Source organism: Haemorhous mexicanus, chromosome 2, assembly GCF_027477595.1.
Source record: "Haemorhous mexicanus isolate bHaeMex1 chromosome 2, bHaeMex1.pri, whole genome shotgun sequence".
Classification (NCBI taxonomy): domain Eukaryota; kingdom Metazoa; phylum Chordata; class Aves; order Passeriformes; family Fringillidae; genus Haemorhous; species Haemorhous mexicanus.
The window spans coordinates 39,943,470-39,957,031 of NC_082342.1; the positions used below are offsets into that span (position 1 = coordinate 39,943,470).

The 13,562-nt window shown below is 40.5% G+C and overlaps 1 protein-coding gene across 2 annotated transcripts in view; it reads right to left on the reverse strand.

Moving 5' to 3' along the window:
• NOX4 (NADPH oxidase 4) overlaps positions 1 to 13,562 on the reverse strand; it is a 110,355-nt gene that overhangs the window by 63,060 nt on the left and 33,733 nt on the right. For both annotated transcript variants that reach the window (XM_059838527.1, XM_059838528.1), the window contains one exon: positions 4,978 to 5,038. In XM_059838527.1, the coding sequence (XP_059694510.1) occupies positions 4,978 to 5,038 (61 nt within the window). The remainder of the gene's footprint in view (positions 1 to 4,977; positions 5,039 to 13,562) is intronic.

The following is a 13,562-nucleotide window of genomic DNA, read 5'->3' on the forward strand; positions in this document are numbered from 1 at the left end:
AACAGAGCTTGAGGTAATAGCAAAAGAGTTGACCAAATGTTCATCACCAGTGAGTAAGTATTTTTAAAGAAACTCAGTAGCAGTTACAGTGAACCTGGGACAACCTTGTCACTTCCTGTGGACAGACTTTATAGTCTGATTATTCCTTCATGTCATCTTCTGTTCCACACATGACTTCAGTCAGAGTCAAGGTCCACTGACAATGCAGGAGATACTGACTGAGTGAGCCACTACTTCAATACATCTAAAACTGTCCTCAGCATTACTGAACCTAAAATATTGCCTCTTTGCTAGATCCTGCACTTGATGAGAAGTTCCAGGTAAGCACAGGAATGCATAGCCTTGGGATGCTTCAGACATCCCATAAATCAGGAGCTGCAAGCGCTTAACATGGTCATGCAGATACTCCTGACAAACTCTCCCAGACCAGAATGTTCAGATCATTCTTCCTTCAGAGGCACTTAAAAGGTATGTCATTTTCTTCTTCTGGTCAATGTGAGAAAAAGCTTTAATCAGGCTCCAAAATCCCAAAGAACTGCCCTACTTTTTGTTTGTTTTTCTGCTTAAAAATAAGTAATTTGGGGTGTGTACTGTTTGCTGTCTCAGGTCTTACTCCATAGGGAATTAAACAAGATTCTTTTTTTAATTCACAGGGAATTAAACAAGATGCTTTCATACATATGCCATGCTCTGAAAAATTGTTATTTTTTAACTGAAAAACGGTTTGCTTGTTCCTCCCTCGTGAAACTTCCTGCTCCAAAGCTGCACCTTCCAGAAAAAGGACTGTGACAATATGTGACAAAATTCCCATCATGCCACGCCCCCTGTAAAATAAGGTTGCCTGTACCTGAATGACCCAGTTACCAGGCATAACCTCATCTGTAACCAAAAAAATGAAGCAAAGACATATATTTGCAGACAAAATCTAGAGTTTATTAGGGTGAAGCACATCAGTACTTCATAATCTGGCTGTTCTGGCTCTATCTGGACAGTTCCTGCACACATCACCACCTCCTGCTGCCACAACATTTAGTGACCAATGGGACAGAACTCTCAGATTTAATAGTGGTGGTGGTGGTACTCAAGTGCTCTTATGGCATAGCCACAATAAATATCATGGTGCCCAGAACAAGCCTTGAAAATGTCTCTAGGAACATATACAACTACACGGAAGGATGGTGTCACTACTAGGTAAAAATTATACAAATTACTGCGGACCACAGAACAGCTTCAGTGTTCTAAACAGGGTGCCACATCAATTTGTTCCAGCAACACCCTGCAACATAACAGCAATGTTTCACTGCCTTAAGGCATGCAGTTCACCTCAACACCTCTGAGTGCTGTGTATTTGTTCTCCACAAAAACACGCTGCACGGCTTCTGAAGCCTGTTATTCCTGCACCATCAATATCACTTTCTGTCTCACACCCTCAAGTTTGTCCAGTGAATGAGACACATTGTCTTGATACACAGCCATATCTTTTTTCACTGCTGTCAAGTTGTTGGATGTGAGGCATGGCCCATGGCCTCTCTTTTTCCCTCCAGAGGTGCCAGATGAAATGTCAACTTCAAAGTTAAACAAGCAGTAGTACTTGAGGCAGCAGCAAGGACAGAAGAGACATAAGGCTGATAGATGACAATGCTGAGGACAAACTAGACAGTAAGTGGGACAAGAAGAAACCTTGAAAAAAATTGTGTCGTAAAAACTAAGCCAAAAATTACTTCAAAGCTAAAAGAAAAATAGGTGGCCACAGGTACCAAGAGAAGCAGAACAAAACAGGTATTTAGAGGGGATAGCCAGTAACAAGATCAGCCTTTTGGTTCCTCCATGCATCTCACAGCTCTGACCCACAAATTAGACACTGCAGGACCCTCAAACACTACTGCAGGGTATAAACACCCAACCAGCTCAGCTTGAGGAAGCCACAGAGGAAGACAGGCTGACTCAGCTCTGCACCACAGGGCTAAACCAACCTGCATGTGTGCCATCACCACAGATCAGCCACGGCAAACGCATCCTAACTTGAGCACCCAAGCCCTGACTGTCCAACTAAGCCGCGTTCCACAGCCGCAGGTTTCACAGTGTCACGGAATGTTCTGTTAATACAAGAGCTGCTGACTTAAGCAGCTCACACGTCAGCACAAGGACAGCAATTGCATAATGACAAACCCATTTTTAGGAAGGTCTGTGATAGCTGTTCCCCCGTTCACAATACTCATGGCAAAATATGGAATGAAAAATCCAATTAGAAATGTTTACATGGGAAGAATCACAACCAGTTGCCAATGAACTAAACTACCTGAGGCAGTGGGATAGATATATAGAGATTCTCTTTACAATCAATGAAGAGAAAAAGGCATGCTTGGAGCCTGGCTTGTCTTATCTTAAACTTAACATATAAACAGGTCAGAGGTCTACAAAGGGAGCTAGGGGAATAATTTCAGGAGAAAATATGTGCTCCAAAGGCATCTGAGGGCACATTACAGCAATACCAGTGCCTGTGTGTCTGTTTTCTGTGATGAACATGTAAGCCCTATACAGTTATTAATAGCACCACAACATGGGTGAGAAATAGGAGATCTCAGATTTGTACTGGAAAAGGATATGGGTGCTTATATAATGGAAAGGAAATTTGTGTTTTTATCCAAATCTGCTTCTGAGCGACACAGATTCTCAACTGTTCTAAGCTCAGACAGCACCACTTTGTTTGAATGGAGCATGAAACAGGGGGTCTAGATTACCAGTTGGTTTGTAAACGTCTCAGAGCTACTGGTTCTGTAGCTTCTCCCTCTCTTACCTACTTTTTCTGTCCTACAATTTCTATTATTTAAATAATTTATTTTAAAAAGCAAATAACAGTACTGTCTGAAAATCTACTAAATATCGAGTCTTATGCAAAGCATTGTTTCTAGAATGACTGGCTTTTCCTAAAGCTGCTTCTTTCAGCTTATTTTATTTGAAATCTAAAATTATTCACACTGGGATATGGGCAATTATCAGGAGCTGAAAATACTATTGCCCCTTTTCTCCTGACATAGAATTGCTTTCCCAACCTACAAAACAAGGGATTCTATTACATTTTCCAAGTATCAGTCAGAGACATTGTTAAGAGACTTGAGCTGAAACAACCTGCAGAATTGGTTTGCCAGCAATCTGCACTCCCTCTCCTGTCCTTACAGCTAGTGGCAGGAAATGTTCTTTCACCACGTCTCCCAGGTGCAGGCAGCTAAAGAAGCTAAAGTTATCCAGAGGAGAAATACCTCAACTAATCAGTTCTCTGCATTTCATGGCATATCTGCACCTCTCTTGCATTCTTTTAATTTAGGCTTGTAACTGAGTTCTCTGAAATAAATCATCAAGTCTCTTTGGTGTCAGGTATAAACTGTCAGGAATGGGAGATGGTGATATAAAAGAGAATTTTAATAAATAGGATAAAGGCTGAGAGAATAGGTCATGAAAAGAGCTCAAATGACAGTATGTCTCATAAAAACTCCTCCAGTCTAATATCCTGTCTGCAGAAGCAGCCTTTAAAGCATGCTTAAGAAAGATAATAAGGAACGTGGCAAATATAATAATCCTTCCTCAAACAGTCAGCAGATTAGAGACTATTAATTGTCACAGGGCTTAAGGGAAGGAGTGAGAACAGAGCTCCATGGTCCTGATGCAGCACCAAGGGCTGGGTAAACTGTCTGCTTCTTGACAGCACATCTGACAGGGGGAGAGATATCTCTCTTTAGTAAAACTACTACAAGAAATGGTCTCTATAATGTGACAGTGTCCTGAATATCACACAGTCCAACTGCTAGGCAGACCTTCTTTTCAGTGGAGACTGTAGATGCTGACTTGGGAGAATAATACATAAATACTAAAAGAGAGCAATTCAAACCACAGAGGTAATCAGAAAACTGTAAAGATGTCACTTTTTTGGCAAAAATCACTTAGCTAGTATTTCTCTATCCTACTTTTCCAAACAGCCTACTGTCACCTCCCACGTAGGAATGATGCTTACCAACAAAAGAGCCATCATTCTGAGGCAGACTAGAGGCTAATCTGCCCCTGTCTGGCCAACACTTCAAGCAAGGAACAAAAATCAGGGGGATTATGGAACACATGCGCATATGGCATCGCCCTTGCAGCCTCTGCCTACTGAAGTCTTGCAGAGACAAGTATGCAGCCAGACTAGAAAGTTCCACAAATATGCACAGACTTACTATCTCTGCATTGGTCTAATCCCTTTTAGGGTGACAAGCTCATTTGACTCAATTCCACAAACACACAAGCTGATACAAATTAACATGGAGAACACTTCTTCATAAGAAATGAACCAGACCCTGCTGTCTATCTGTCTTCCTTACAAGGAAATGCTGTGCTGAGCAAGAACAAAGTCAGACACTACGGAATAAGGACAACTATCACTTGAGTATACAACTGTCACACAGAGCACCAAATTGCCCTTCTCCTCTGCAGGGAATCCTGGCTTACACCCCTGGTCTGGAGGACATTCAAAGAGCAGTGGAAGAGCATGGAAGAACATGAAAGCAAACCTGTAATCTCAGTGTTCCACAGGCGTTAATTAACCTGGCTGCCATCCAAACTGCTGGAACCAAAATCCGCTTATCTGGGAGCTGCACATTTCAGCATTTCTGCAGACACTACTATGCACATACAGAGGCACTGCACTGCACAGGGGTAGCAGGCACCCAAAAACAAGAAAAAGAGGCAGAAATGGAGGAATGCTGAAAATTATTACAGTGCAATCAGAAGATGAGTTAGTAGTGGAAAAAACATGTAATATGTACATCTGAATAAAGCAGGGATTGCATCAAGAATGTAATAAAAACAACTCTGGGAAAACAAGCATGAACAGTCTCTAGTGAGAATGCACCACAGTGAAGGAACAATTGTGCTGAAGCCAGAAAGTGAGAGCAGTTCAAGTAAAGGCATTTGTCTCTGAAAAGGAATTGGTTTTCTACATACCTGTCCAGTCTCCTACTACTTTTAGGTGGACCCCAAACGTTGCTTTGGTATCTGTAGGGCACTAAAAATATTAAATGTATTAAGCACCACTTCTGAGTAACAGAAAAAAAAAAAAAAAAAGCATTCAAAGTACAGTTGTTAAGACAGAACCTGGTGTTGATAGGTCATTCCTAAACAGCCACACCAGCAGCTGTACCCTTAAAGAAGCAAGTCTATCATCAACACAGCTGGGGAAGCCAAGAATGCCTAGTAACCCTTCAGACTTAACCCTTTCTTCTGGTCACAGAGGAAACTGGATGCTTGTTTGGGGATGTGATTTGGAGCAGACACTTCACTAAGCAGTACTCAGCAAGGATACCAACAATAGAATGGAATTATTCCTCTACTACTGACGCATCATTCAAAATCAGGAACTGCCCCATCATTCTTAAGGCATTCAAGAGACTTTTGATTCCTGAATGTCAAGGCCCACGTTTTCAAGCTGATCCTTCTCATACAACTGATGTTTTCTTTTAAATGGAAACTGTGAGCAATTCACAAGACCATAATTCCATAGCCTGTCATAAAACTCACATCGCAGCCACCATTCTCTCACTCCACACATATGCCCTCACTTCAAGGCTACTGGTTGTGACTGTCAACACAGCAATGTTATCACTTACAATCTTATCCACACCACAGTATTTAAAAACCTCCAGTCAAGGACTAAGGACCCCCCCCTTACTTTCATTCCTTGCTAGAGGGACATTTTAAATGCACTGCTTGGACAGCTTTTGCAGGTGCACCAAATGATGCACACAAACAGGACAAGCAATATCAAAAAAAGATTCTTCACTTTTTTTTTCTATAAACCAACACCACTGGTTTCTTTTTGATAAGAGATATTACTCCTGAGTGTTGACGCCTTTCTTAGAGCATGTTAATGATCAATCCAAGCTCTATAATGAAACCAATACCCAACAGATGATGTTTTGTCCCTTTTCTTTTTTTTTCCTACTATTAAGGACAAACAGCAATTTTGAGGGGAAGGCTTAAATTCAAAGAACACATCCATATTATAAATAAGAGGGGCCCAGGCAGAGAATCCATGCACCAAATACTCATGCACCATGCTTATGAAGATATTTCCTGGCCATAAGTGCTCCCAAGGTAATCTTTTCTGGGTAGTGTGAAGCCACTGACCCCAGGGCTGAGAATCAGTTCCTGTCAGTTCTGTATTTAGCAGCAGACACAGGTAAAAGGTTAGTATTATCTACATCTTGGAAAAACTAAACAGGGAATACAAAGTCCCAGCTCATCACTCCGTTTTCCTGAGGGGGAAGAGCACTCCTTTAAAAAATACTGATTACTAGATAGACTTTTATGTAACTCCTTATTATATTCCAAGTTTTCCTACAAAAATGAGGTACAGAAACCCAGAGTCCCAATTATTTCAGCAAGCCTTAGTCTCCAAAGAAAAACAGCATCAAGGGAGGGATGCAGACAAACACACAATGAGGCTAGTGTTTGCTATGCCTCATTGCAGCATCTTTCAACAAAAATATCAAGACTAGTTACTAGTTCTCCATATAAAAGTGAGTAAGCAGTCTCTTAGGTGGGAAGGTGTATGCTGGCAGCAAAAAGGTCTGTTCCAAGGCTTCTGTAGGGTTTTTCACTCTGGGCTGCCCCAGGGTTCTCTGTGTTTCACAGGAGGTAGACTGATTTTCTTAGTCCAACTACCACAGTCCCAGTTCAGCACATCTTCTACAAAATTATTATTCCCTGCTCCCACAAAGTTAATGGCAGAATACCCCTTGTCTCCTGCCAGAATAGGTTCAAATCTGTTATACTTTTCATCACCCTTATGACTAGCTCTTTTCTGCACTACCCTGAAAAATTGTCCAATAAAAGTGAGATTTATTTCTTTTTAGACTTTAGGAAACCTATTTTGATACTTATAACTAGCTATGAGACATCCTCATAGAGTTCTGGAAAAATCTCCTTGTGCTGCTAGATCTTAGCAGAAGAAACATGCCTTTCTAGACTACATAGAGTGAATTTCCTCCAGTTTAAAAGAGAGAAAGAATGCAGGTGATCCAGGAAAGGAGCACCAGAGCAGTGAGAGGACTGGATAACCTGACATTCAGAGAGGGGTGAGTAAGGGAATGTGCTTGGGTAACCCATAGAAGAAAAGCCTTGGGGAGATGTCTGTCTACCAATAACTAAAAAAAACAGCTAAAGAGAAGATTAAGGTGCTCTCTCTCTTCAGCACCATGCATGGCAACAAGACACCAGACCAGGAGTACACGTTGTTTCAGGGGAAATTTCATTTGGATATAAGAAAAGTGTTTTGCATCATGGAACAGGCAGCCAGGGAAATGGTACAATTTCTCCTGCTAATTCAGCTTCACACCACACTGAATAACCTCATCCACAGCCCTTGCACCAGAAGGTCAAACCAGATGACCTCCACAGGCCTCTTCTGACTTTCAGACTTTCCTACATGCTTACAATTTTAACTCTGAAATTTGTATTTACATATTTTTACTGCACAGAACACTGATTTTACCTCTTTCATCCCTGCAAACACAATTAAGACTCTAAAAAGCGGCTTCTTCCAGACTGTTGAAGAATACCTTCCAGCAGCTTGAAAATATTCAAAGACAGTTTTTCAGAAGTTTAATCATGAAAGTGGGTAGATTTTCCCGTGTTATTTATTAACAGACCACTGGGAATGAGTAATGAAGTGCAAGGAAATATTCTCTTAAATATTTAACCTTGCTGAAATCACAGAATCGTACGATAGCTGAGACTAGAATGCACCTCTGCAGATTGGCTAATTTGATCCCCTTGTGAGAGCAGGCTCTGCAAGAGCAGGCGGCCCAGGAGAGTGTCCCATTGTGCTTCAAAGGTCTCCAAGGATGGAGACTCCACAGGCAACCTGTCCAGGCAACCTGTGCCACCCTCAGAGACAAAGAGGGGCTTCTCTTAGGTCCAGATGAAACCTCCTGTATACCAGTTTGTGTTGTCCTGTCACTGTGTGCCTCTGAGGAGACTAATTCTATTTTCTTCTCTTGTCACTCAGTTCAGCTTTTTCAGCCTCTCCTCATAGCCAGAGATTCTCTCGTCCCTTACTCATCTTCATGACTCTTTGGGCTTCAATACATCCATGTCTCTCTTGTGCTGGGAAATCCAGAACTGGGCACAGAGCTCCAGACATAACACTGATGGGAGAAGGGTCACCTCTCTCCATCTGCCTAATACAGCTCAGGAAGCTGTTGGCTATCTCTGCTGCAAAGGCACATTGGGGTTCATGGTCAACTTGGTGTTCACCACGACCCCGTGGCCACTCTGGGCTGAGCTCCTTTCCAGCCAGACAATTCCCACCACGTACTAGTACCTGGGGTTATTGCCTTGGCTAAATGAAGGTGTGCCAAAGCGGCCTCAGAAATGCATCATGCCCTCTCTGAAGCTGTGAATAAAACCAATTAAAATTATTTTGAAACTGTGTTTTGGCAAATAACATTTCAATTTCCCCCTGCTGCTTTTAACCTGGGAACCCTAAGAGACAATACAGTGTACTATGTTGAAGCTCTCTACTCTTCCTTTATTGCCCAATACACTGTCCAGTGGAAAATTATAAAGCTTAGTCAATCTTAAAATAATAGTAAAAAAACCTTTATCTTGGGTTCTTTTCCTTAAATCAACCCTGTTTTCCAAAAAGGGAAACCACTAACTTGAATAGCCTGTAATGAGAAGGGAGAATAGATATTAAATAGAGAGAGTAGATATTAAACAATATTAAACTAAAGGTTAGAAATGCTTCTCAGTAATTTTTTCCACATTTCCAACTTGTTTGCTTCACTCATTTGATTAAAATGCTATGATATACAAATTAACTGTTGCAGACACTGTAATAACATGAAGTTACGTATATCTTATTCTAACCTCATGTGATCTATACCTTTAAAAAGAGAAAGAGTTTACAGGTATGCATGTCTACGTTCATCAGGTTGTCTTCCAGCACTTGGCCCTTCTCAAAAACCAACTGGAAGCCAAAGAAATTCTGTTAACATTTAATACAGCTGTGCAGATTTACACCCTCAGAGAAACCAAACTATGTTCTTAGCATTAGGATGGAATACTTTCCTCAGTTTACAATGCCTATTTTTGTATATATTTTCACATTCAACAAAATTATCGGATTTTATATGTATATAAAATTTAGAGAACACAGATTGTTCTACATCTTGATTAAAAAAAAAAACAACTTTCCTTTTTTATTTTTTCCTTTTTTTCTTCAAGCTAACTTGGAACACAAATGCAAGTTATCACACAGGGATTGTGCAACAATCCCTGGAGAACTTTATTCTTATAAATCACTAAATTAATTACATTCACTAGTAACCTAAGCTCTACTATCTCTCTCTATGCCAAGATAAACTGAATAATTTAACTAATTTGTAATACACTACTAGATTACCACATATTTGAAATATATTTTATTTAACAATTTGACATTGTGATCACAGTTCTCTGTTGTCCTCTACCTGGCTTTTATATGAATGCAAAGTGAGCAAACTAATTACTGTTAGACCATAGCAGTTCTACTTTACACCCACTGTATAACGGCTCCAGATTGCCCCAGGAGAGATTTAGATGGCTTAATAGGAAAAATTTCTTCCCCAAAACAGTGGTCAAGCATGGGAACAGGCTGTCTGAGGAAGTGGTGGAATCACCATCCCAGGAAATGCTCAAAGGACATGCAGATGTGGTGCTTAGGGACATGGGTTAGTGGTGGACATGGCAGTGCTGGGTTAAGGATCTTTTCCAACCTGTGTGACTCTGTGATTCTACACTGGTACAAAAACCTGCTCATGGCAATGAGCAATGGAGAAATCTGTGCATGAGAGCCCAGCACAAAGCAACTGAAAACTTATGAACATCTGTGATTCTAGCTTAGGGTACCCTCAATATATAACACCACTTCTTATCTACTGTCCAGAACAAGAAATGAGACAAATCTTACTGAAGTTATTTCAATGTTATTAAATGCTGTTCAGTATTTTAAAACAGTCTTTTTAGGCGTTAGGGTGCAGGGAATAGGGTGAGACAACAGCAAACTAGCAAGAAAATAAAAAAGTTAATTCCTAAATGTTTCCAGTTCTTCTGTGCACCTGTACCATAAGAACTGTGAAGCCTCTTTAGAGAGGTGTTAAGTTCTAATTACTGACTATCACAGAAATGCTAATGCATGCACCAGGATAACACCAAGGAATATCTGTTATCAGAGGAAAGGAGATGAAAGGGATGCCCAAGTTACAAACCCCCAGTGGCTCTGCAAATAAAGCTCCTTACAAGTTCCAGTGGAGATACTGCTCTCAAGAAAACTACACCACAGTAAACATCACCTCTGCATTTGGCACTGCAGTAGGTGGCCTGAACAGTGACCAAAATTACAAAGAAGATCTGTGCTACAGCTGGAAGAACAAAGTGTCGGATTGGAGGAATTAAAAAGCTCGTTGTGGGATTTGTTTACATAAAAGGAAACTCCTTCAAAGAAGTCTTTCACTTTGAGTAAAAAGCCATGATATGATCCTAATACGGATTTGCAGATATCCTGGCAGGGACTGCAGACAGTGCAGAGACCCTGTTTCCATGCTCCTGCCTGCCAGGGTGAACCAGCTGCACTGCAAACCCTGGTTCGTCAGTCCATCCTTGCTGCAGACTCAATGAACCCTTACCCAGACCAAGAGAAACACAGTAGAGACTTGGCAGGTTTTGAAAAGAGGCAGAAGTGAGGAGAAAAAAAGAACTAAACACAACCAGTGCATTTTTCCTTCTGTAAAAGGGAAAAAAATTAAAAAAAGAGAAAAAAGAAATAAAAAGTTTTCAACTTTGCCAACTGACAAGAAAATATGAACCTTGGAAGCTCAGTAAGCTGCAGCTTGTCTGGTTTCATACAGAACTGATACAAACATTCCTAAAATGATTCATTCTGACATTAGAAAATGGAGAGGAGTGATGACAAACACAGGCATGCTATATAAAGGTAGCCAAGAAATAGTAGCTAGACTTTAGTCTGACTCATAAGAGGTGAACTCTGTAACACTGGGCTATCCCTGCTTTAACTAATTTATCCTGTAAGAAGCAAATTTCAGAGGAAAAAAAAAGTTACTACGTGGAGGTATTCTTTTAAACACATCTCTTCCTCAAACACTTGGAGATTTTTTTAAAATGTCTCTATTTTTTTCTGCATCATGTTATTTTACAGATTGGATTTTAGTAAAAAGCTTTTCCTGTCAGACACCTGGCTTTACAGGTATCCTAACTAAACTGGAAGACACCATAACATCTTGAATGTGGGGAAATCCTAACCATGGGGTATGATTTAAGTATCAGTGGTGCCAGGACGATCAAGACAAGACCACCATGCCTCAAATACCCATGGCTTCAGCCAGAGCCCTGCCACAGTAGAGCCAACTCCCAGCAAGCAGCCCAGCAAGCAGCTGCAGCAAAACATCCCAAACATTTTTCACTTTCCATTGCCATATACTACTTGCTGTACAACCTCAGACACCTGCAGTCAAGCTAGTGGAAAAAACACATCATAACAAACTGCAGGATGCATCACTGGGCAGCTGCAGCTCCAAGAAGGATCATTCTGGTCATCTGGGGTCTAACTTCCTCTGTAACACAAACCACAAACCCACACCCATCAATTCCCGTGAGTCTGTAGTTCACATTTGCTAATTCACTCCCTGCAATCTCAGTTGTTAAATTACTCTCAGTGTTAAAAATTATCTTTGTTTTCTTTAGTTCTCAATCTATGAGATCCCTAATTGTAAAATCTACTTGTTCCTTGATTTTACTCTTGCACTACAAGAAAATGCAAACTTTTAATGTAGTGTTGTCTTAGGAGTATAAATAGACCAATACTTGTAAAATACACACAATATGGCATAAAATAAATTGTTGAATATATAATATGAAATTTCTTCATTTGTTTTCTAGCAGGTCTGTAACAGTGCAACTGCTACTCTATGGCTGCTATGGATGCACTCCCTACAAAGGTACACGTTTAGACACTAATCAGCATTTCTTTTCCTCTGCAGCTCAACCAAGGCAAAAAACTGCTGACCACCCCTTCACCCCAGCAGACACTCTACACGTCAGAGTCATAGAATGCTCAAGCTGGAAGGAACCCATAGGGATCATCAAGTCTGATTCTCTATAAGAGAGAAAATAAAAGTGTTTCAATCCTAGCAATATTCAGCCTATATAATTTATGCATCTCAAGTTGCTGGCTCAGGGGAAACAAAAAACAAATCACAACATTTCAGGATGCTCAGGATGCAAGCCTTTGTCCCTGAAGGAATAAAAAGCAGAAGAAAAATGCTTCTGCCCCAGGCTGCCTCTCCAAGTCCTCCAAGGGTACACAGACACATTGCCAAGCAACAATGCACAGAACTGACAAACCTAGAACAAGGAAACTCAGCAGCACAAAAAGGTCCAATCATCCCCAAGCAAAACAATGGGCCACCTCAAGGCTCATGATGACTGGCTTTCAGGGGTGTGAGACACTCCAGATCAACAGGTCTTCCAACCAGATCATCACTTCAGGAACTGCTGTGTCCCTCTGAACTCCCCTACCAGCACACACTGTATTTTGCCAGGCTAAAGCAGAGAGCCCCACCAGTCAGATGGTCTTAATTTTACGACAGCAAGAGGCAAGGCACTTAATTTCCTCTAATATTTTGTCCACATGTTAACTGTATTCATGCTTAAAGCTTGTGCTCAGGTTTTGTTTTTGTTGTTTGTCTGGGGGGGGAGGTCATTGGTCTTTTTTGTTTGTTTTATTCTGATATTCTCCTGCAGTTCCTAGACCTTGCTCTAACCTGACTTAGCAGCCAAACTAAAAGCACTATCTCTGATGGGAGAAAACATATTTCTCTGCTGAAGTCAGTACATGCTTATTATGTATTGTAAGTTTACTTTCATTGAATCAAAGAAACCCAAACTCTGCTGATTAGAAGGATTTGCCACCTTCTGTTTAAAGTATCTGCTGAAGGAGAACTTGGGGTTTAGTGAACTTGAAACTTGAATGTAACAATTTCTATGTTCCCTTCTCACCGAAAGAGTCAGATTTGAAAGTTTAAAAAAAAGTCAGGGTTTACGTAGGGTTTTTATACAGACCCCACAACTATTAATCCCCAAACCAAACAAACAAGTCTAAGGAAGTACTAAAGACATCTGCAATGTTAATCTTTTCTATTTTTGTTTAACTTAAATTCTTCATCAAACAGCTGCTAGATATTCTACTTCTATGAAGAGCAGACAAGCTCTAGGGATTTCTTTAGCTTGCCAGCAAGATACTTCACAATTTCCCTAAACACTCTGCAAATCATCTCATAAAGACAAGTTTCATAACTATTTGCACAAGATATTTAACAAATCTTATTAGAATGTCATCATGTTAGATTTTGTTTTTATTGTATTTATCTGACAGTATGAACTTAGCTCTTATGTCCTTACGTACTTTTTACTCAGGCAACCTTCCAATATTTTCTCCGTTTTTTTTTTTTTTATGAAGTATTTCAGAATTT